This window comes from Carassius carassius, chromosome 22 (genome assembly GCF_963082965.1).
Source record: "Carassius carassius chromosome 22, fCarCar2.1, whole genome shotgun sequence".
In the NCBI taxonomy this organism is placed as follows: domain Eukaryota; kingdom Metazoa; phylum Chordata; class Actinopteri; order Cypriniformes; family Cyprinidae; genus Carassius; species Carassius carassius.
The window spans coordinates 12248490-12269772 of record NC_081776.1 but is presented as its reverse complement, the minus strand read 5'-3'; the positions used below and the strand labels follow the sequence as shown (position 1 = coordinate 12269772).

The 21283-nt window shown below is 38.4% G+C and overlaps 1 protein-coding gene across 1 annotated transcript; it reads left to right on the top strand.

The window, feature by feature from the left end:
• The first annotated feature begins 5406 nt into the window (after positions 1 to 5406).
• prrt4b (proline rich transmembrane protein 4b) lies at positions 5407 to 20344 on the top strand. The gene is made up of 3 exons (XM_059505316.1): positions 5407 to 5650; positions 11124 to 11237; positions 17302 to 20344. Exons 1-3 carry the CDS (start codon positions 5434 to 5436, stop codon positions 19332 to 19334), a joined length of 2364 nt encoding a protein of 787 aa, XP_059361299.1. The 5' UTR covers positions 5407 to 5433; the 3' UTR covers positions 19335 to 20344.
• Positions 20345 to 21283: the final 939 nt, after the last annotated feature.

Below are 21283 nucleotides of genomic sequence, written 5' to 3'. Positions count from 1 at the left end.
ACTGACAACCGTGAGGATGCAGAGAGCTGTTGATGTGGAAAATGACTGTGTACATGGAGTCAGCAGTATTGAGCCAAGTGTGAGGGAATGGGAAGACAAACTTGTAAAATAACGACATATTCAACGCCCCATCAAACCACTCAATTGAGATGATTTAGGGGGTTCTGGACATTGCCCTTGGTTCGATGTTATTGTGTCCTGTACTGTACTGTACATTAATGGGTGTTCAAAATGACGTCAAATCTACCGATTTTTGCACCTGTGAATTAATAACAACGTGGATAAATGTATCTAATACACCAAGCCTACGAATGCTGACAGTTGTTTTTTAACCACACCAACTATAAAAACACTAATTAGTGCACAAACAAATTTTTAATATCTATAAAACATCTTAATTAGATAAATTTGATATTAAATCCTGGTTTAAGCTATTTTACTACTAAAATTCTTTGTAGTCTAGGATTAAGTTTGATTTTTTTTTTTTTTCATTTCTGTGTGTCCCTAAATATTCTTTGTTTAGGACTAAGCTGTGATTAGACCATGATACACCAGACCATGGCTGCTCTGGTTCATGGTTGGGTTAATTTGAGGTTAAGGTAAGGCTAATGGCTTTTGCTGTCCCTAAAAACCTTTAGACTGTGTTTAAAGGAAAACTCCTTTATGGCTATCTGTGTGTTTTTGTGGTTGTAGGTCATAAATATCCCCTCCCCCATCTCGTCTAGTGGATAAGAACCAGAAAGGCTCAGTGAATATATCATTTGATTTCATGAAGGCATGAACAAATGATTCCCACAGCCCTCATGCACGTCTAGAGGCCTGTTAAAATAATTGATATCATGATGAGTCGATCCATCACCACTTAAGAAGGTCCTCAGTGCTAGATCTTCTTTAAACACACATATATATATATATATATTAGATAAGGAATGTAATGATAAAAACCTTCGTATTCATCGGGAAGAAGGAGGCGGGAACCGGCGGACAATCAAATAAAACTTTAATAATCACAAAATAAACAAAACAGCGCACCAGCCCCTCACTGATGACTGATGCGCACAAAATAAAACCAAAACACAACTAAAAGCCCAGGCCTGGTCCTCTCTCGTCCTTCACTGTCGCCAGTTTTATATCCTTCCATCTCCTACGTGGGACTCGAGACCGGCTAGTGATCAACTGTAAAATTAACAAATTTTACCTCTTCCCAAAAGGGAAAACCACAAACAATCAAGAATGCATGATTACATGGTGTCATGGCTTTGCAATAAAAAAATGTCGTTATAATGGAATTCAATGGGGCAAAAACAGCCACCAACAACTAATTAGGGAGAAAAAAATTAAATCTAATGTTGCACAAAAACTAAAAATGCATCAAAGCCAATGTTGCTACTAAACTTTGGCATGCCCAAGACTGTTATAAAAAGTTAAAAAAAGCCACAATTCCAAACAAATCCAGCCACAATTACTTTTATATTGAAAATAAGTCATTTTGTGTGTTTTTTTTTCCCCAAATCAGTGACATCATTTATGAACTTGGCAATTAAAGAGTTAAAATCTTGGATTTTTTAAAAACATTTGATAGTTTTGATCAGGACTGAGGTTGATTAACAGATTTATGCAAAAAAATATGAATCTGATACATTTTTACAGCAGTTTAATTGAGTGGATGTTTTCATCCCGAACAACTCGAAAGGGTAGTGAATTTGAACAATCCACAAGGGATAGTTATGTTTGTAAATTTGCTGTTAGCTTATGTTTTTCGCTGCAGCTATAAAACATTAGGTTCATTCAGGTATTATATTGACTCTTAATTGTTCAGTTACCCAGGCACCAATAGTCCGTAAATGATCACAAAGGTCAATGTGCATCTTTAGATGATGGCTGATTTTTAGTGTTTTCTCACAGAGTCAAATCTGTTGCACATCCAATTGCAATGGTACTGTATTTTGACAAATAAAATTTATCTGTCACTTGTTGAAAGAACTGAAAGAGATGCCAACATAAACAGGCTGAACATTTTTAAAAATAGATTTCCGATGATTGTTTGGCCTCCTAGATATCCAATCCAATATCTGGATCTTGAAACAAAACCATTTGAGAACCACCAAATTAAAATGATTAATGTGACAGTTTGATAACTGCAATGCATATTATGATGATTATGTGTGTAGGAATAAAGTTTTAACAGGGGATTTTGAGTTGCAGACGCTTTTTGGTAAAGGATCACTTCCCAAATGTATAGAACGCAACAAGGGAGGGAATTCAGGCAAGGAATAATTGTGTGATGTTAAATCAGGAGTAGCTCTCGAGCACTCGCTTTTACCCTTTTTCTGCTTGAGCGATTACTTCCAGGACCTTTCTTTGCCACAGACGGTGGAACAAAATGAGATTGAAAGAGGGAAGGGAGAGAGAGAAATGGATGAAGACAGGCAAAGAAGAAAAGCGAGAGGGGGGTCTAACAGTAAAGCTCAGTGCTATACAGTCATTTATGTTTCCTGTTAGGCACCGACTCTGACACATTCACACAGCAGCGTTTGTGATGCTGGTTAACAAGCTCCTGTGGGGTCTGATTTACTGAGGCATTTAGCACAGATAAAACTGCTCCTAGAATCTTTCAGAAGGTGTGAAAGACAAAAGCAGGGGCTGAGAAAGCAAAGTATTTAGCATCTGATAAATGTTTTGATAAATCTGGCCTGTGGTAATGCAGTCTTTAATAGTGAGGTTGTAGAAGACGGACTCAAGGACTCAAATCAGGTGGTGTGGGGTAATGAGTAAACAGTCTGACTAGTGATGACGGTAATGAGATTACTCTAGTTTAAAAAGCTTTCAAAAAGTTGAGAGGTGCAAAGAATAGTGTATAGCCAGAATATATTTTACAGGGTACTGCATCCCATAATGCAGCCTTTTGACATTGAGCTTTCATTTTCAATGTGGCCTGGAAGCAGTATTAACTCTCTCTCTCTCTCTCTCTCTCTCTCTCTCTCTCTCTCTCTCTATGTGTGTGTGTGTGTGTGTGTGTGTGTGTGTGTGTGTGTGTATTTCAGCAAAGGATGCTTTAAATTGATCAAAGGTGACAGTAAAGACTTTGCTACAAAAATAAATAAATAAATAATATAGAATAAATATATATATATATTGTAAAGACCAAAAGTTTGGAAACATTACTATTTTTAATGTTTTTGAAAGAAGTTTCTTCTGCTCATCAAGCCTGCATTTATTTGATCAAAAATACAAAAAAAACAGTAATATTGTGAAATATTATTACAACTTAAAATAATAGTTTTCTATTTGAATATACTTTTAAAAAAGAATTTATTCCTGTGATGCAAAGCTGAATTTTCAGCATCATTACTCCAGCCTTCAGTCACATCCAGTCTATCACATGATCATTTAGAAACTTTTTATTCATCAAAGTATCCTAAAAAAAAGTATCACATGTTCTGAAAAAATATTAAGCAGCAGAACTGTTTCCAATTTTGATAATGAATATATATATTTACAATGCAGCTTTGGTGAGCTAAGAGACTTCTTTCAAAAACAGTAAAACTATATCTTACTGACACTAAACTTTACAGGAATATACCTGAATAACATACAACACACTTTACAGGCTTTTAATCTATAGATAATGTATTCAGGTTTGTACATTTGCTATTAGCGCATGTTTTTTGCAGAAGCTAATAAACTTTTATGAAAAAAAGCTTGTTTGGATGCATATCAACTCTCGATTATTCAGTTACCCAAGGAACCAGTAAACCATAAATGATCACAAAGGTCAATTTGTATCTTTAGATTATGGTTGATGTTTCACGTTTTCTCACAAAGACAAATCTGAGTTCCATCAATCTTTTTTAATCTCATTAGACCAGAGCCAGTTAGTTGGTTTAATCTAGTAAGCAAACCTCATTTAGTTGTGAGAAAGGGTCCGGTCTTTAAAAAGACTCTTGAGGGAGGCCGTTTTTGCAAAACAGATGGCATTGAGAGACTGATAAGACACAATGGAGTAAAAAAAAGAAAGAAAGAAATGAAATTATTTCAAAATACTTATCCCACTTACTGACCAAAAACAACTGATTTTATTCCCAGTCGGAGAGTAAAGAGTTTATTGCAGTTTCAAGAACAAATCAATTGCGATAGGGGGAGAGAAAGTGAGTGAGAAAGAGGGATGCAGGGTGAGGCTACAGTCCATCAGCTTTATACTCCAAAATTAGCACAAAGAAACTGGGCCTCCATACTTCATTCTACACCACCCCCATATATACATACATGGCCACAAAGAGACCTCTAGTCTCCCATTAGTATTCTTAAAGAGCCCTGCTTGTATAATTGCTCTTTCAATGGAGAGTTGAGGCCACCTCTGTGACAGCAGGAAGAAGTGAGTTTGGTATGAGACTACTAAACTCAAAGGTTTAAACTAAAACAGGTCCTCAGACAGGTGTATTGGGAAAAGATATATAATATAACTTACTTGAAGTGAACTGACTGGATATCAATGTTTATTGCTGCAGAAGCCTGGTGCACCTGGTGGTCCTTCCTCGGAAATTCAGACACCATGTGAGCAGTGGTCCGGGACAACATTAGAGGGGCAGAATGCTTCTTCTACGTGGGACTCTTGTGGTCTTCTCTCTCTTCAGCTCGGTCTATGGGTTTTTCAGTGGGCATGGGCCAAAACCAACAACCCAAACCAAGGCAGCCTCCAAAACATGGGGCATGTCCTACATTGAAAAATGGAAACCTAAAGTTCCATCGTTGGGTTTTGTGTCATGGGGTTTCTTCGGTGAAACTAAAGGCCCCGCTACGACAAAGGTGAGCACGACTTTCCCAGAAGCAACCACACAAAACTATAATCTGTCTTCAGAGGACTTGAGCCTAAAATACCAGACGACTTCAACCACGTTTAAGGAACTTAAAAGCAGCACTGTCCATATAGGCACCCTGCTGTCTTTAAAATCAGCTAAACTGCCAATAATTGACTTATCCCAATTAAATAGGCCAGAACCTACTAAACTCGATCAGAGCTATGACCTCGACCTCTGGCCCCCCAATAATGGCCCAAGCACAGCGAAAACCCCACAAATTACGACATCTCAGATATCTAGACCAGAAACACAAACATACACTGTATCCACTGCCCAGAGTACCAGTACCACACACACTTCATCACTGAGACCGAATGCGGAAACCAAGAGCCCTTACAGTGACCAAACTGTACCCACAGACACTCCGTCAACAACGTCAGAACTAACAACACAAAGAAACACAGTATCCACTGCTCAGCATACCAGCACCACACACACTTCATCACTGAGACCGAATACGGAAACCAAGAGCCCTTATAGTGACCAAACCGTACCCACAGACACTCAGGCAGCAACGTCAGAATTAACGATAGCTTCATTTCACACCACACATTTTATCACACCAGCAGGCCCTATGCCAAAAGTATCTACTGAACCTTTGAGCACTGTCAGCACTGGCCAAACCACATTGGGGATAACAAACATAGCCTCGAAACCAGATCGGACACCTTTTATAAGCACGGACAAGGCTCTGGATGGATTTACGTGGTTAAAGCAGACAGCAGGACCGTCAGAATTTGGAGGAGTGCGAAGTTTTGGCCCAGATCCTACTCCCACCCTGCCAGCAGGGGGTAAGTCAACCCTATCCTGTCTTTTCATTTCCAACCAAAGCATATGATCTAAGATTGACCCAATTTGACCCCTCCTTATCTGGCATGGGTGTATTCCATTTGTTCTTTTGTTTCATTTATATAACTTTATTTAAGGTGAAAATTAATATTTAATGAAATGCAGAGCCTGCATTGATTACCAGTCAATGGTTATCAGTGGAATCAATGAGGCTGATGAATTGATTGATAGCCCTAGAGTCCCTGAAACATACATACTGTTGTCAATAATTAGTGAAAAGAATGAGTTCCATTTGATGGTAAGCATATAGGAATCGCCCCATCATTGCTGATGTCTGTTTATGTAGTTAGTCTGTGAGCTTTGTTCCTGGCAAGGAGACATAGGTTATATTTAGAATATAATACTAATCGTTCTATTACAATATGTATACAGCGAGACATATGTCACCCCTGTAATCAAAAGACAAATTAGATTTTGCATGAAATACATTGTGATTTTTTTTTTTTTTTTTTTTTTTTTTTTTATATTACTATATAGTGCAAATAAATCTGTAATGGAAGGTTGTTTTAGTGAATTTCATCTATGCAAATTTTATAAAAATTAAATAGTGTCCACACAATCAAATCAAAAATTAGATTTTTATTCTGCATCACAATAATGACAATCTAAGAAAAAAAAACTGTCATGAAAAAAAGACACACTGTACAAAAATCTTACATTCAATAATGCATTGTGCTCCACTTGAACAACTTAGTTAATTTTTATTTTTTTTTACAGAAAACTGCTTTATAAATCCATATGTGGTTATTTACAACCCGAATTCCGGAAAAGTTGGGACGTTTTTTAAATTTTAATAAAATGAAAACTAAAAGACTTTCAAATCACATGAGCCAATATTTTATTCACAATAGAACATAGATAACATAGCAAATGTTTAAACTGAGAAAGTTTACAATTTTATGCACAAAATGAGCTCATTTCAATTTTGATTTCTGCTACAGGTCTCAAAATAGTTGGGACGGGGCATGTTTACCGTGGTGTAGCATCTCCTTTTCTTTTCAAAACAGTTTGAAGACGTCTGGGCATTGAGGCTATGAGTTGCTGGAGTTTTGCTGTTGGAATTTGGTCCCATTCTTGCCTTATATAGATTTCCAGCTGCTGAAGAGTTCGTGGTCGTCTTTGACGTATTTTTCGTTTAATGATGCGCCAAATGTTCTCTATAGGTGAAAGATCTGGACTGCAGGCTGGCCAGGTTAGCACCCAGACTCTTCTACGACGAAGCCATGCTGTTGTTATAGCTGCAGTATGTGGTTTTGCATTGTCCTGCTGAAATAAACAAGGCCTTCCCTGAAATAGACGTTGTTTGGAGGGAAGCATATGTTGCTCTAAATACCTTTCAGCATTCACAGAGCCTTCCAAAACATGCAAGCTGCCCATACCGTATGCACTTATGCACCCCCATACCATCAGAGATGCTGGCTTTTGAACTGAACGCTGATAACATGCTGGAAGGTCTCCCTCCTCTTTAGCCCGGAGGACACGGCGTCCGTGATTTCCAACAAGAATGTCAAATTTGGACTCGTCTGACCATAAAACACTATTCCACTTTGAAATAGTCCATTTTAAATGAGCCTTGGCCCACAGGACACGACGGCGCTTCTGGACCATGTTCACATATGGCTTCCTTTTTGCATGATAGAGCTTTAGTTGGCATCTGCTGATGGCACGGCGGATTGTGTTTACCAACAGTGGTTTCTGAAAGTATTCCTGGGCCCATTTAGTAATGTCATTGACACAATCATGCCGATGAGTGATGCAGTGTCGTCTGAGAGCCCGAAGACCACGTGTATCCAATAAAGGTCTCCGGCCTTGTCCCTTACGCACAGAGATTTCTCCAGTTTCTCTGAATCTTTTGATGATGTTATGCACTGTAGATGATGAGATTTGCAAAGCCTTTGCAATTTGATGTTGAGGAACATTGTTTTTAAAGTTTTCCACAATTTTTTTACGCAGTCTTTCACAGATTGGAGAGCCTCTGCCCATCTTTACATCTGAGAGACTCTGCTTCTCTAAGACAAAGCTTTTATAGCTAATCATGTTACAGACCTGATATCAATTAACTTAATTAAATGAGCTAATTAAGTGGATAAAAGTGTAAAATTTCTCAGTTTAAACATTTGCTACGTTATCTATGATCTATTGTGAATAAAATATTGGCTCATGTGATTTGAAATTCCTTTAGTTTTCATTTTATTAAAATTTAAAAAACGTCCCAACTTTTCCGGAATTCGGGTTGTACTTATGTATTTCTGAGGTCAGCTATGAGAACAAAATATTGTATATACTACTGTGTAGCGTTGTTTCAAAAAATGCATACTATTTTGCATACAATTTTTTTTAAAAATGCAGTAATTAATATTTTCATTACAAACACTGGCATCAATTTAAGGTCAAATTTAGTGTGGATATCTCACTGGAGTGACACCTTTTCGCAAAGACACTGGCTGTACTTCTATTTGTTAAAAAGAAGATCTAGACCTAAGATCAAGATACCGGCCAGACGAATCAATACAGACCTCCTCTGAGGTGATCATACACTAAAGTGCTCCAGATATCTGAGTAAATAGTGTGCCAGACGCCGAGATATGGTATATGTGAGGTGGCCAAGCATGCAAAACAGTATTGACATGGCTCTGTTTGATATCCTGAGCTAAGGGAGCAGTAAGACATGTGTGTATGTGTACAGTGAGCATGGGATTTGCACTGGAGAAACAGCCAGTTGGGTGGTACAGTATGTGATCAGTATTCCAATGGCTGTCAATGGAGTCAGCAGAGCCCGTGAATCCTCAGGGATGATGTTAATGTTTTTTCTGCACCACCTGTTCATGGATGCTGAGCGTGCCTCTCTCAACATTTAGTCTCCTTTTCTCAATCCATCCTCTCCCTCAGTAATAGGCCTCTCCTGACGTTTGTTGGGCATCTCTCTTTTTTTTCCAGTCATAAGTTTCATTTAGCCCTTCAGTCTTATGTTTTCTTTCAGCCTCTCCTGGCTCCCCGAGACGTGTTTTTCCATGTCCTTTCCATCCGAGCTTGTTGAATCTTTTCAGATCGCTGATGGAAACAATTTATCCTTCACTTCCATATGCTTACTTTATATTTTGTATTGTTCATGCTGTATTCAGACCTAGAGAGTTACATTTTAAAGCGATTGTTCACCCAAAATGAAAATTCTGTCTTCACGTGTTCATGGGTACATGGATGGGTGTGTGTGAGAGTATGTGAGAGAGTGAGTGAGTGAATGTGTGTGTTGTGTTGTGTGTGTGTGTGTGTGAAACAGAAAAAATTATTGACTAATGTTTGGCTCACCTTGTCTTCTAGAGGTGCAGGCATGCACAAATCCCTTATCCCCCACCTCAAAAACACGTTGGAGCTGAGAGCAAGGTCAATTACCACACTGGAATTGAGAGGAGGAGGGGAAGCTGGGAAAGAGGAGAGAGCACTAAACAGGGAAACAAGGAGTGTTGAAATAGTGATTGACTGGAAAGGAAAACAAGGGTGAATCTCACAAACAATGGATCATATGCAGGGTTGCAAGGTCTGCAGAACAAAATCAGCCAATAGGCCAATCAAAAATAGCCTAATACTAGTCCAATGACCCTATTCCAAATATTGAAAGTCAAAATATGCCACTCTAATACCTACAATACATGTTTTACAGTCACTGTTGTGCATTATACAAAATACAAAATCACTATATCATAAATACAATCTGTTTTCATAAAGACTCCCAACAAGTGCCCCATCATCCAGCACAGTTTTACTTTTGGTAGGATTAAAATGCGTAAATTGTTTCAATATACGCATTCCAGTCAAATACAACTCATCAACAGTGTGTCAAACCTTTATGCCACAAGAAAAAAATTTAAACCAACAGTTTAAAAGTACTGCATTTCCAAGGATTTTAAAACCATGATCATATATCACACAAAATCTAAAATAAAATTAATAAATTGTCCACAATGATCTATTACATATATATCTGTGTTACCTCTGGTAATGTGGAAAAATCTCATTCTTATACAGTAAAAATAAAAAATAAAAATATTTTGAATCTACAATTTGCATTCCTAAAGTACAATTATAAGTAAGCATTTTAGTGAATTATATTTATGTGAATTAAAGTGAAAGTTTCGTCCGGACAATCATAGAATTATAATTATTTTGTTCTAATAAATTAAATCTAATACATTTGTTCTAATGAGAGAATTAGAATTAGGTTGGAAAACTAATTTCATTTTAATGAAAATATGTATAGGATATAAATTACATGTATAGGAGGTTGGTTGGTTGGATGGATGATGGGTACAGTAGAGATACAGATGGATGGATAGATAGATATTGATGGGATGGATAAATGGAGATGGATACTGTAGATAATGTAGATGGGTTAGATAGATATTGCTGGGTTGAGTGATATGGATACATGAAAATGTAAATGGAGGATAGATATAGATGGATTAGACAGATGGAGGGATAGACAGAAAGACAGATTGATCTAGTTATTCTCTTACAGAGAATCATGAAATGAAGTGGTGGTGGCCAAGTGATGCTTGATGGTTTAGCATGAGTGAACCCCTGCCAAGAGAGGATGAGAGCTTCGCTCAATCACACACACACACACACACACACTGTCATTTTATAGGCTCTTCACTTGGTTTGTTGCGGCGCTCATTATTCATGCTAATGAGAGACTAGAACGAAGATCTGCTGTGATCAGTATTGAAATGTGCGTCCTGGCAATATACAAAAAATAACATCATACAGTCGTCAGGTCACCCTAAAGGTCATGTCTCTATAAGCAATGAAAGCTTTTTACACTCAGCCCAAGATGCACACAAGTCCATACACACATGCCTAAACAACTACATAATTACACATTTGGTAATTTAAATATTCCATCGTAAAGTCTATTAATAAAGGATGTGACAAACATGGAAGCGCAATGTGTGGCACTTAATAGAACAAGCTTAGTTGGATCTGTTGGAATCATTGACTAGTGGCCAAATGTTAAACACTCTGGCCTCATTGTGTCAGGTCTCTTTTCAATCCTAGTAAGGTATGAGCATTGCATAGCCACACAAAACCTAGTGTCTGTTTATAGCTTTTTTCTCATAAGACATTTTGCTACGGATTAGTCCGATAATCCTGCTTGGTCACAAAGATAAGGTTTCCATTTCTGATCCGTAATGAAGCTCAGTCAGTAGAGAGGACTGCACACATTCCAACATGAAAGTCAAGTTTTTGTAATTAAACAATGAGATGCAAACTCCAGTGCCACAGAAGCCTGGCCCAGAATATTGCAGAAATCTGTTTGACATAACTAGGTTAGGAAATGTTCCTGTTTCTCTATTCTTTCAGTCATAACTTTCATTCAGCATCACATTCTCAGACTTGTGTGCTCTGTTTTCCCAGTAGGCTTTGCATGGATGAAAGGTGTAAAGGAAATGGGGAAGAGTGCTGATCTGACAACACGAGAGAGATACGCTGAGCTGACAACATCGGCTAGCGCGCCGACTCTCAGGAACACAGGTAATTATTAAAACGGTCCGATGCAATACACACCTTAATGTAATCTACACCTGTGATAATTATACTCTGGTTTTTATCTTGGGACATGAACAAGGTTTCAAAATACAAGTATAATAGAAAAACCTTCAATTTGAGTAAACAACACTACGTATAAGCTGCCAAGACTAATTTGTTATAGGTATAGTTCAGACAAAATTTACAAATTTCATAGTTTACTCATGTCATTCAAAACCATTATTTATCACAAAAGTATCAGTCCATAAAAGTAAATGCCCACTTGAACCCTTGAGCCAGCCAAATACAGGAATGCATCATGTAAGTAGACAAGAGCTCAAGTAGCAAGAACGCATGTGTGGGTATTTGAGCAGGCCCATTGAGTCCCAAGAAGCAGATCAGTCTAATTTGTGAATCATTTAGAGTGGTTAAGTGAACTGGTTCAGCCAATTCACACAAAATATCTGATTCAAAAGAACAATTTGTTCACAAATCTTGCACTGCTTCTCTCATGAACTGTTATATAAGTACTCCAACCAGAGCTAGGATGGATGTCAGGATTTTCAGTGAATAAAGACTTACATTTTGGTCTTTCTCAAATGAAACCAGCATATGACTTCAGAAGAGTTTAAATATAGTGCGAATGGACCACATTTATTTGCTCATGGTGCTTTTAGTTCAAACTTCCAATCCCTATTTATTTTAATTGTATGGAAAATAATAAGTACATTCTGCATATTTTGGAGTTTCAGAGTTTGAATAAATCATATTTCTTTGGAACATAATGAGGATAGGTACTTTTTATGTAAAATATCCCTTTAAAAATGTCATACCACCTCTCCTTTGGTTGGACAAATATAATTGAGCCTATATGTGTCGGTTGATCATCATGAGAGTTCAGTTACACAATGTGTCTCATTACAGCAGATCTATCAGCATAATAGCGTTAAGTGTGCCATTTTACGTCACCTTCCCTGTTGAACATCTTAGAGATACATCTTAGACCCAGCTTCTCTTCTGTGGCACCTAACCTACTTTCGTCCCACTGCATTCAATGGGATAACCTAAATTCCATTAATAGATGGACAAAATATGCCATGATGATCAAAGAACCAGGTTGCAAGAATATCTGTGTTTATGGGCTATCTCAGAAAGTAAACTGCAAGCAGAGATCCGACCCACAAAACTGCAGCTGCCATATCTCAAATTAAAGATGCAAAAGGTTTCGAATTCTAACACACGCATTCACCTCACCCGAAAAAACTGAATGTCTTGGGGGAACAAAGTAGATCAGATGGTCTTCCCGTCTCCTTCACTGCCCTCTTCTTTAAATCAGCATACAGACGCCTCATCAATATGAATGGGATCATCCTACGCTGCTGTCCTCTAATCTATTATTAGACAGAGCAGAAACTGAAAGTGAGGCATAAATGAAATCTGAAGGAGTACTTGTGATGAAGTAACAGCACAGCTGTCTATTCTTGATTAGGCAGAGGGTGTTGTCATTATCAGATCAGGGGTTAATGTACTAATTCCTAATTCTAAAAGACCTGTTGCTGGTTCACATGCTGACAACCTGGGAAAACTCTAAGGTCCTCTTTACACCTGGAATTAATATCAATCTTGAATGATTTGATCAGCTAAAACACATTAATGTATGGTAACAAAATACAGAAGAGAAAAAAATTGCTCCATACCGGAGATACTAGCAATTAAGTCCAATAGAATTTGGTTAGCGTGTGACTAAGATATTGAAAAACTTGATAAAAATAGGGCACCTTTATGGAATCAGTTCAGCTAGACTATAAAAATGCATAGCACACACATACTGGGTTAAACAAAATATTAGATTAAAGTATTTTGATTGGTATTTTATAACAAAATTAGGTATAAAGGGGCAGTTAATAAAAGCCTCCTGATATTTGAATATAAACCTTAATCATGAACTTGAACATAAACCTTAATCTAGTCGTACACACATTAACATTTTATGATGGATGTACGCAGTTTATTGAACTTCTATTGGACTGTTGAAGACATGTTTAAATATAACTCCTACTGTGTTCGACTAAAAAGAAGAAAGTCATATACACCTAGGATGGCTTGAGGGTTAGTAAATTATGGGGTAAGTTTCATTTTTGGGTGAACTATCCCTTTAACCCCATAAGGATCAGTGAGATGTACTTCTTATCCCCTCCTCCTGAACTTCCATCCAGTACAATTACAATGCATGGCCATAACAACAACATTATGGAAAACCCCATGGGATGATAATGTAAAACCTGACTTTAATTCCTGCCATGTTTACATGTCTGTGTTCTCTAGAGGTATTTTGTTTTGATAGATTGTGCAAGCAGTTCTACAAATAGAGTGCCATGCAGTGTGTGCAGGGATTCAGGGTCATTGAGATCTGATTGATTCCTGACTGAAACTCTGGCTCGCATCCAGAAACTAGTCATATTTTCCACACCCCTGAGGGTGGAGGGCCCAAGCAGGCGAAAGGAAATGAAGAGGGAGGACGTGTGAAGCTCCTGGCACAACAATCTCTCTTATCAGTGCCCGGCCTTCTCGCCACAAAAGATTTCTGTTATTTCAAAGGTCTTAGGCTGATGATACAGGGGCAACTTTGACCTATTTTGCTGTCAACGGGCAACCAGATGAGAGACAGGGCCCGCAACTGATCTTAAGTATCCAGATAGACATTTGTCATCAATTTTCAATGTGAAAGTGACCAAGCAACATTGCTCAACAAAAGCTGCCCGGCAAAATTGCTCAAAAAGTTGCCCCGTTTATCATCAGCTAAAGACCTTTGAAATAACAGAAATCATTTGGCGAAGTTATATGGACATGTTATGCGGTCCAGAGCTGCCTGGAACTACATTTGCTGTGCATTTCCCTAAAAATAATTGCACACCATAGAACATTCATCAGCCAATCAGATTCAAGCATTTGGCAGCCCTTGTAGTTCAATATATTTTAAATGGAATTTACTCCTGTAATGGCAATGATGACTTTTCAGCTTCCATTAATCCAGTCTTCAGGGTCACATGATCCTTCAATAATCATTCATATTATTATAATTAAGTTTAAAACACTTGTGCTGCTTATTTTCATGGAAACCATGATACTTTTTCAGGAACCCTTGAATAGAAAGTTTGAAAGAACAAAATTTATTTAAAATAGTTTTTTTACATTTTAACAATGTAAAAGTATAGGTTTGATCAATTTAATGCATCATTTCTAAGTAGAAGAATTAATTTTTTTTTTTTTACAATTAACAGAAAGTATGACACAAAAACATCTTAGCTTGAAACATTCATAAATAACAGGGAAACATAAATAGCAAAACGGGAGAGGCATTTAATTCATCTCTAAGATTGCAGCCAAATCAATATATTAAACAAATTTGGATCTTTCATTTTATTCATTAAGACTAAGACACATCCAGAACAAATTTCTGTATACATCATTCACAAATACTTTTTGTATATACGTCGCATTGAAATCAGTTCGGCAATTTACATATGTATGCTTTTGTAGGATTTACACTACACAGGATTTGTTCTGTTCATTCTTCTTGAATAAAGCACAGTAAGAATGGATATTTTTCATGAATGAACAACATAACGGATTAAAGGATATAAGAGATGAGCATCCATTCAGACAGTTATATTGAAAAGAAATCAGGTCAGTTTATTCCTATGAGCAAAAGTTTGCAGTGGACAGAAGGATTCAGCTGTAACCTGTATTTAATATAAGTGGATAAACAGCAATCTTGATGTCATGCTATATATCTAATGAGCACTGCTTGGTGGTTAGTGTTGTGGTTGTGTTGATTAAAGAGAAGCATCTAATGAGCAGTGTGTGGCTGTCACGCACATGTTACCATTAATCAAGAGCAACTAGGTTTGATTATCTACTCCCACCAACAGAAAAAACACTAGATCGGTTTTTGACATTAAATTGGAAGCCAAGGCTCCCCACTGACTGCACATGATGAGTATATTTAGCCACAGTGGTGGTCATCAGCCAAAGAGGCCAAAACCAGTGCAAAAAATGCTAGACCCACCTTTGGGAGTGACCCATGTTTCTGCGTTGGCCTCTGCTTTTTTTAAAGGAGGAAGGTCATAAACAAGTAGTTAATTTAGCTCTGGGTGTAACAGGAAATTGTCTGTCACTACCAACATATGAAAGCGTACAGAAGCAACCCAAAATGAGGCAGGGTCTTACCAGCACTCGACAAGCTCCAGACGTGATGTATTCACCCTACACAATGTGGAGGTGGGTTGACGTCAAACTTAGTTAGAAAAATATGCCTTTTGTCTTGTAATTGTTTCACGCTGCAGTTACTCAATGAGGGTTACTCTGAATCAACATTTCAAAGTAATACTTTTTTGGTAAGATTTTAAACATTCTGAGATGAGATTTTATATATTTAATCTAATCAATTTTAACATATAAATCTATAATTTAATATTTAAAATACATAAATATGCATTTAGAAATGTAACAGGAATGGCACTTTAGCAATTTAATTTAAGCTTATATGTGCATAATTTGATTTCATCAGTGCATATTTGTGAATATAGCAAAGTGAAATTGGAAACAGGGATGGGGACTTGCCAACAATGGCATGTACTTATGAAAGAAAATAAAAATATCTAAAATATGCTGGAATTTTGTTGATTTGTTTTGGAAAATGTCTGCATTGACACATTGTAAAAGTTGGCATCACTTAGTATTTGTTAGTCTTTGTTTGCCGATAAAGCTCCATGGTTTCTGTCTCAAGGCTTCAGTAAACTCACCAGCATTTTTAGAAAGCTTTAGATGAGTTATGATTCTGTTCTGCTCTTTAAAGTGTATAATTAGATGTGTCAGTCTCTGAAGAACTGACGTACATCTCCACGCTGTTATGCACAGGACTGATATGGCTGTGGAAGTTAATATCATCCATCTCATATGGATTTGCACATCAGTTTTAAATGCACAGCAGGGCGATCCTTCTAGTGTGGGGGGATTTACATTTTTTGGATGTCTTACCACATTTTACAGTGGCACATTAGATGCCACAAACAGACCTGTGTGGGTTTTCATAACATGCGTATACTTTAGTTCATATGAGGACTTGCTTTTGGATTGCTTATACATCACTTCTACATAAAATGTTTGGTAAGCATTAGGAAGCATTTTTAGATTTGGAAATGGCTGTCACATGGAACTTCACATGCTGTTCCAACTCTGTTAGGCTAAGAAGCTCTAACACTCCTCAGCACCGGAGCCTAGCCACAGAATCCAAAATCTAAAACAGCAGCTTCCTCCCAGAGCAATCTGCGAAAACAAACAATACAATCACAATTACATTTATATACAATCAACAGATGTTGTATCTCCACCTTTCATAGCAACCCACCAATCCCTGCTACTTAGACAAATATGTTCATCCACTTCCGTTTTTCTCCCCCCGTTAGAAAAGTCATATTGAGTACTTTTACTTTTTACACTAGACATTTCCCAAATTTAGGAAAATCTACATCTAAATCATAGTTTTCCACAGTAAAACATCAGCTAGGCAGACACCTCAAAAATGCCCTCTAGTGGTGATGTCTATTGCAGAAAATCAAATCATAGATTGCCTTTGTTGTCTGTTCTGGAATATTCTTTTTCTATATACTCTGAGAAAAGTCCCCAAAAATAGGTCCCAATGTATTGTGCTAATTTGAAGGAATTGTCTGTATTGATTTTTCACACGTGTTTTGCCCATATCTTAAATTAGCCATTGCATTGTGTTGTGTTTTAGGGTTAAAGAAAATGTCCATAATGGAAAGTGTTCTGGTAGAAAATTACCATTACCTTTTCTATTTTTCTACTGTTTTTTTTTCTTCTTACAATGTGTTTGTATAATTAACTTCGTAACTAGCTTTCTGTTCAGCTTTTACATTTACATGGGAGTCTTAAAATCATTCAATTAATGAGTAATCTCCTGAGAATCAGTATCAGTAACATATTTTTCATATGTCTTATTTACAAGTCTTCTGTACTAATAATGTAACATGTTTGTTTTTCCTTTTAGAAATGCCCACTACTACATCTGAGGACTGGCTGACAGACCTTTCCCAAGAATCTGCACTCCCTGACTGCAATGCGGAACGTTCTGGAATCTGTGGTTCTTCTGACACTTGGCCCACCACCACTGTCCTGAGCAACAGCAGCAAAAATTACAGTACAACCACCCCCTCCACCAACCTCTCTCAAAGTCCCAACCCATTTCCAGTCCCACCTATGTTTGTGGCACTGAATTCTGATTGGAACAATGCCCTGGCAACATGGGGTTCAGCGTGGGAAGCACACATCTATGGCCTGGGCACTGTGTTCTGTCTAGTCGCTTTGGCCTCCACCCTAAACCTTCTGTGCCTGCCCCTACAGTATCCATCAGGCTGTGGCTACTTTGCTCTGGTTAGTCTCTGCCTGGTGGCCACTGGCTGCACTAGGGCCTTTGCCCTAATGTATGATGCATATGGATACCAGGACCACATGGCATCAACAGAGGCTTCACTGTTACTTTACGAGGCACCATTTCCCTGCATGACTGCCGCCTTTGGTCTAGCTTTCCTGCTCCTGTCAATGCGCTCTCAAATGCAGCTGTCCTATTCCGCCTTTCAGAGACCTTGTTTCCTGGCCTGCTTGGTGCTTCTGCACTTTACTGCTGCCTTTGGCCCTGTTGCATTACTCCATGTTGACCAGCAGGTCTACCTGTTTCTGTCCTTAATCTCTCGAGGTGCCTTTGTGGCTCTGGCAACTTTCCTATCAGCTGCATATTTTGTGTTCTACTGCTATGTTCGTGCTGACTCCAAGCATATTTATCATCTGAACAACACATCACCAACACCAGCCGAACGTTACAACCGTTGCCCCTTTGCAGAAAGCAGAGATTGGAACCGGGCAGCAGCCGCAGTGCTTCTCTGTGCTGTCTTTTCTCTGGCTTGTGCAGGGTTGCAACTCTATGCCATGCTGCATGCTCTCGGAATTGCTGGAAGCGCTGAGTCCTTTCGGCCTTGGCCGTGGTGGATTTTCCAGTTCAGCTGCCGAGTTTGTGAAGCAGTGATTTGCCTCACACTGGTTCTGGTAGTTGCTCAACCAGTTTACTGCTCTGATCACCTTCCCCAGGCAGGCAGTTGCTGGACAGAACTCCTTGCAGTAAAGTCACCTATCATTCCAGGGAGCTACCAGTGGACTTTGTCTCATCAGGAGAAGCTGGCCATCTGTGATCCAATTGGGCATGGAGAGTCAGAGTGCCTACCTTTGTACACATTGGTGGATGACCGTCTCGGCAGCTTGAATGGCCTTGACCTTTTATACCACAGCAACCGGGCATTGGCCTATCGTGACCTTGACCTGGACTTGCCCAACACTCAAGCCAACACTGGTGCCCCTTCTGTGGGTTCATCCTGTACCAGCGACTCCACAGCCGACCTGCGCCCTCCTTCACCCATAAATCTGCGTCGAAGCATTGATGAAGCACTGTTTAGTGAATCTCTATTTCCCATGAGTCTCTTCAGCCCCTTACGGCCCTTCACTTCTAGTGACCGCTCGCTGAATGGTAGAGAGACCGACTCCAGCGGTGCCCAAACCCTGAGAGACACTCTTACTCTTGATCCAGGCCTATACCGAACATCTTCATATGTGGAAGTGCTACCCCAAGTTCTCCTTGCTTCTCAAGCCCAACCAGATGGTCCATCATTAGGTTTTCCTCCATCCCCATCACCCTCACTGTCATCTTCTACTCGCTGCTCATCTCCTGAGCGCTGGAGAGGCAGCTCCAGCGCCTGTTCCCTCTACAGACAGTCTCTGGGTGGCTCTTCTTTGGTTTTGTGCTCTAGTCCGGAAGGACACCATCCACCACCCTCTACCCTCAGTGGGGGTTCCAGCCACACTGCCAGCTCTGGTCACCAAAGGGGAAGCGCACAGAGACCCTACAGAACATTAAAGTCAGAGGAGAGTATGGAACAGCAGTCAAAGTTTGACCATTCTGTCCAAGAAGATTTTATCAGTGTGTGCAGACAGATCGATGCTCTGAGCATCTGCAGTGAGACTATTGACCTCTAGGGGAGACCTCTACTTTCAACAAAACAAAACTAAATGATGTAATTTGAAGAAACCAAAAGAGTTTCAGAGATATGATTAACAGATAATGGACAAATCAGGTGATATGGTGCGTCTGTTTGCCAGCATGTCAAAACATTTGCTCTGTGTAGACACAGGTAAATGTTTCGTGGACTAGAACTGTGCCAAATGATTCATTTTGTAAGGGTTGGTTTGTTTCTGTCAGGTAAGTTCTCCAAAGAGACGGATTCTGAAGTCAATATCCTTGTAAAGGTTTAAGATGTGCTACCAATTGCCAGAAGCTTAGGCAGATTTTGTACAAAGGTTCTTTGATGATTGATAAATTTGTAATTGTAAAACATTTGTTTGAAAATTTCTATGATGCTTAACAGTTGACTTTTGTATGAATTTTAACAAAATCCCTTTTTGGTCTATATGATTAATACTGTGAGAGTGCGAACTACTGATAACCATACTAGGCAATCTAGCATCAGGAAAAAGTTTCAAATTAAATACAGTATAACCTGCCAATCCAATTTTGTAAACCTTTAGAAATGTTCATTGTGCTTCTGGTCTTCAGTTGCAGAGTTAACTTCAAGTCCCTGTAGTTTTTGCAACAGTGCATTATGTTGAAGGGCCTAAATGTTTTATCAACTGAGAGGGAGCTGAGAAGATTAGAGAAGGATCCAAGTATTCTTACAGCACACTCTGCTGATAGCTACAGTTCAGTTGCTCTGTAGCACTTAACGGACTGAACTATAGCCTTACATTTTTTCTTTTAATAGTGTATATTTGATATAAACTACAATTAATCATATATGTATCCGCCAGGTCTTATGTCATGTCTTCAAAAACGCTATACACTGTTACTTAATACATATTCAAAAGAAGAAAAAAATAATTTGTATATTTTATAGCGTGCATGTTCTGAAAACGTGTGAGAAACTGCTGATGCATCTATTGTTTGTCATTAGAGGCTGTTGGAGATTTCCAATAAATATACTGAAAACTGACATTTGTGTCAAGCACAAATATTTCACACACACACAAGGCAAACCAAAACTGATTAAGTATTTTTATTTATGTCTTTTTTTTATCAATATTGAACAGGATATGCAGTCTCAGTTAAGTACACTGCGGTAAACAAACTTGGCTCTTGAGTTGTCAGAGACTGTGACTGTGGGCAAAGTAACGTACAAACAACATCAAGTTGATGTAGAGAATGACAAGTATGTCTTTTGTACATCGTTACACTGAGGATTTTGTACAGCTGGGATAATTGTCCACATTTAATGCTAAGATAAAGAATGCGTTATTTGTATGAAAAAAATAAGAAAAATTGGCATAGACAGCAAAAAGCTAAACAAATAGTACGGAAAATGTATTACAGAAACACTCTTTTAAATTCATATGGTTGTCATGCTTCATTTGGCAGTTGTATGAAGCCACAGGATCTGTCGGGAATGAGTGGCATGTTTTGGGTTAAGACAAATGTGTCCTTCATTTACTAAACAATTCAAGGCATGTCACAGGTCAACACAACACGCAAAGCTGTAGGGGAGAAGACCGGAGAGATAGACCAGGATACTCGCAGCTCTTTTATAGAAGATTAAATAGTCAAAGTTAACAAAAATGTGCTTGGCAGTTATGTATATAATATAAACGATACCATTACTTAAAGAAAACTGCAGCATGCAAATGAAAACTCGTCATACCTGTACAGAACTCAGAGTCACAACTGCATTAACACAGATCCCATAATTACTGTCCTTTGTTAAAATTCCTCAAAGGCTGCATTAAAAGTCATCCATAATTGACCTTGATAATCATCAAACCCTTCAGTACAAGTTCCAGCTTTTGGGTAAAAAAATATAGCCTGGACACATTATCATGACTCTCAGAGCAAGTATGTATATCTACAGATATCGGTTTTGGTATAATTATTTTCAGTA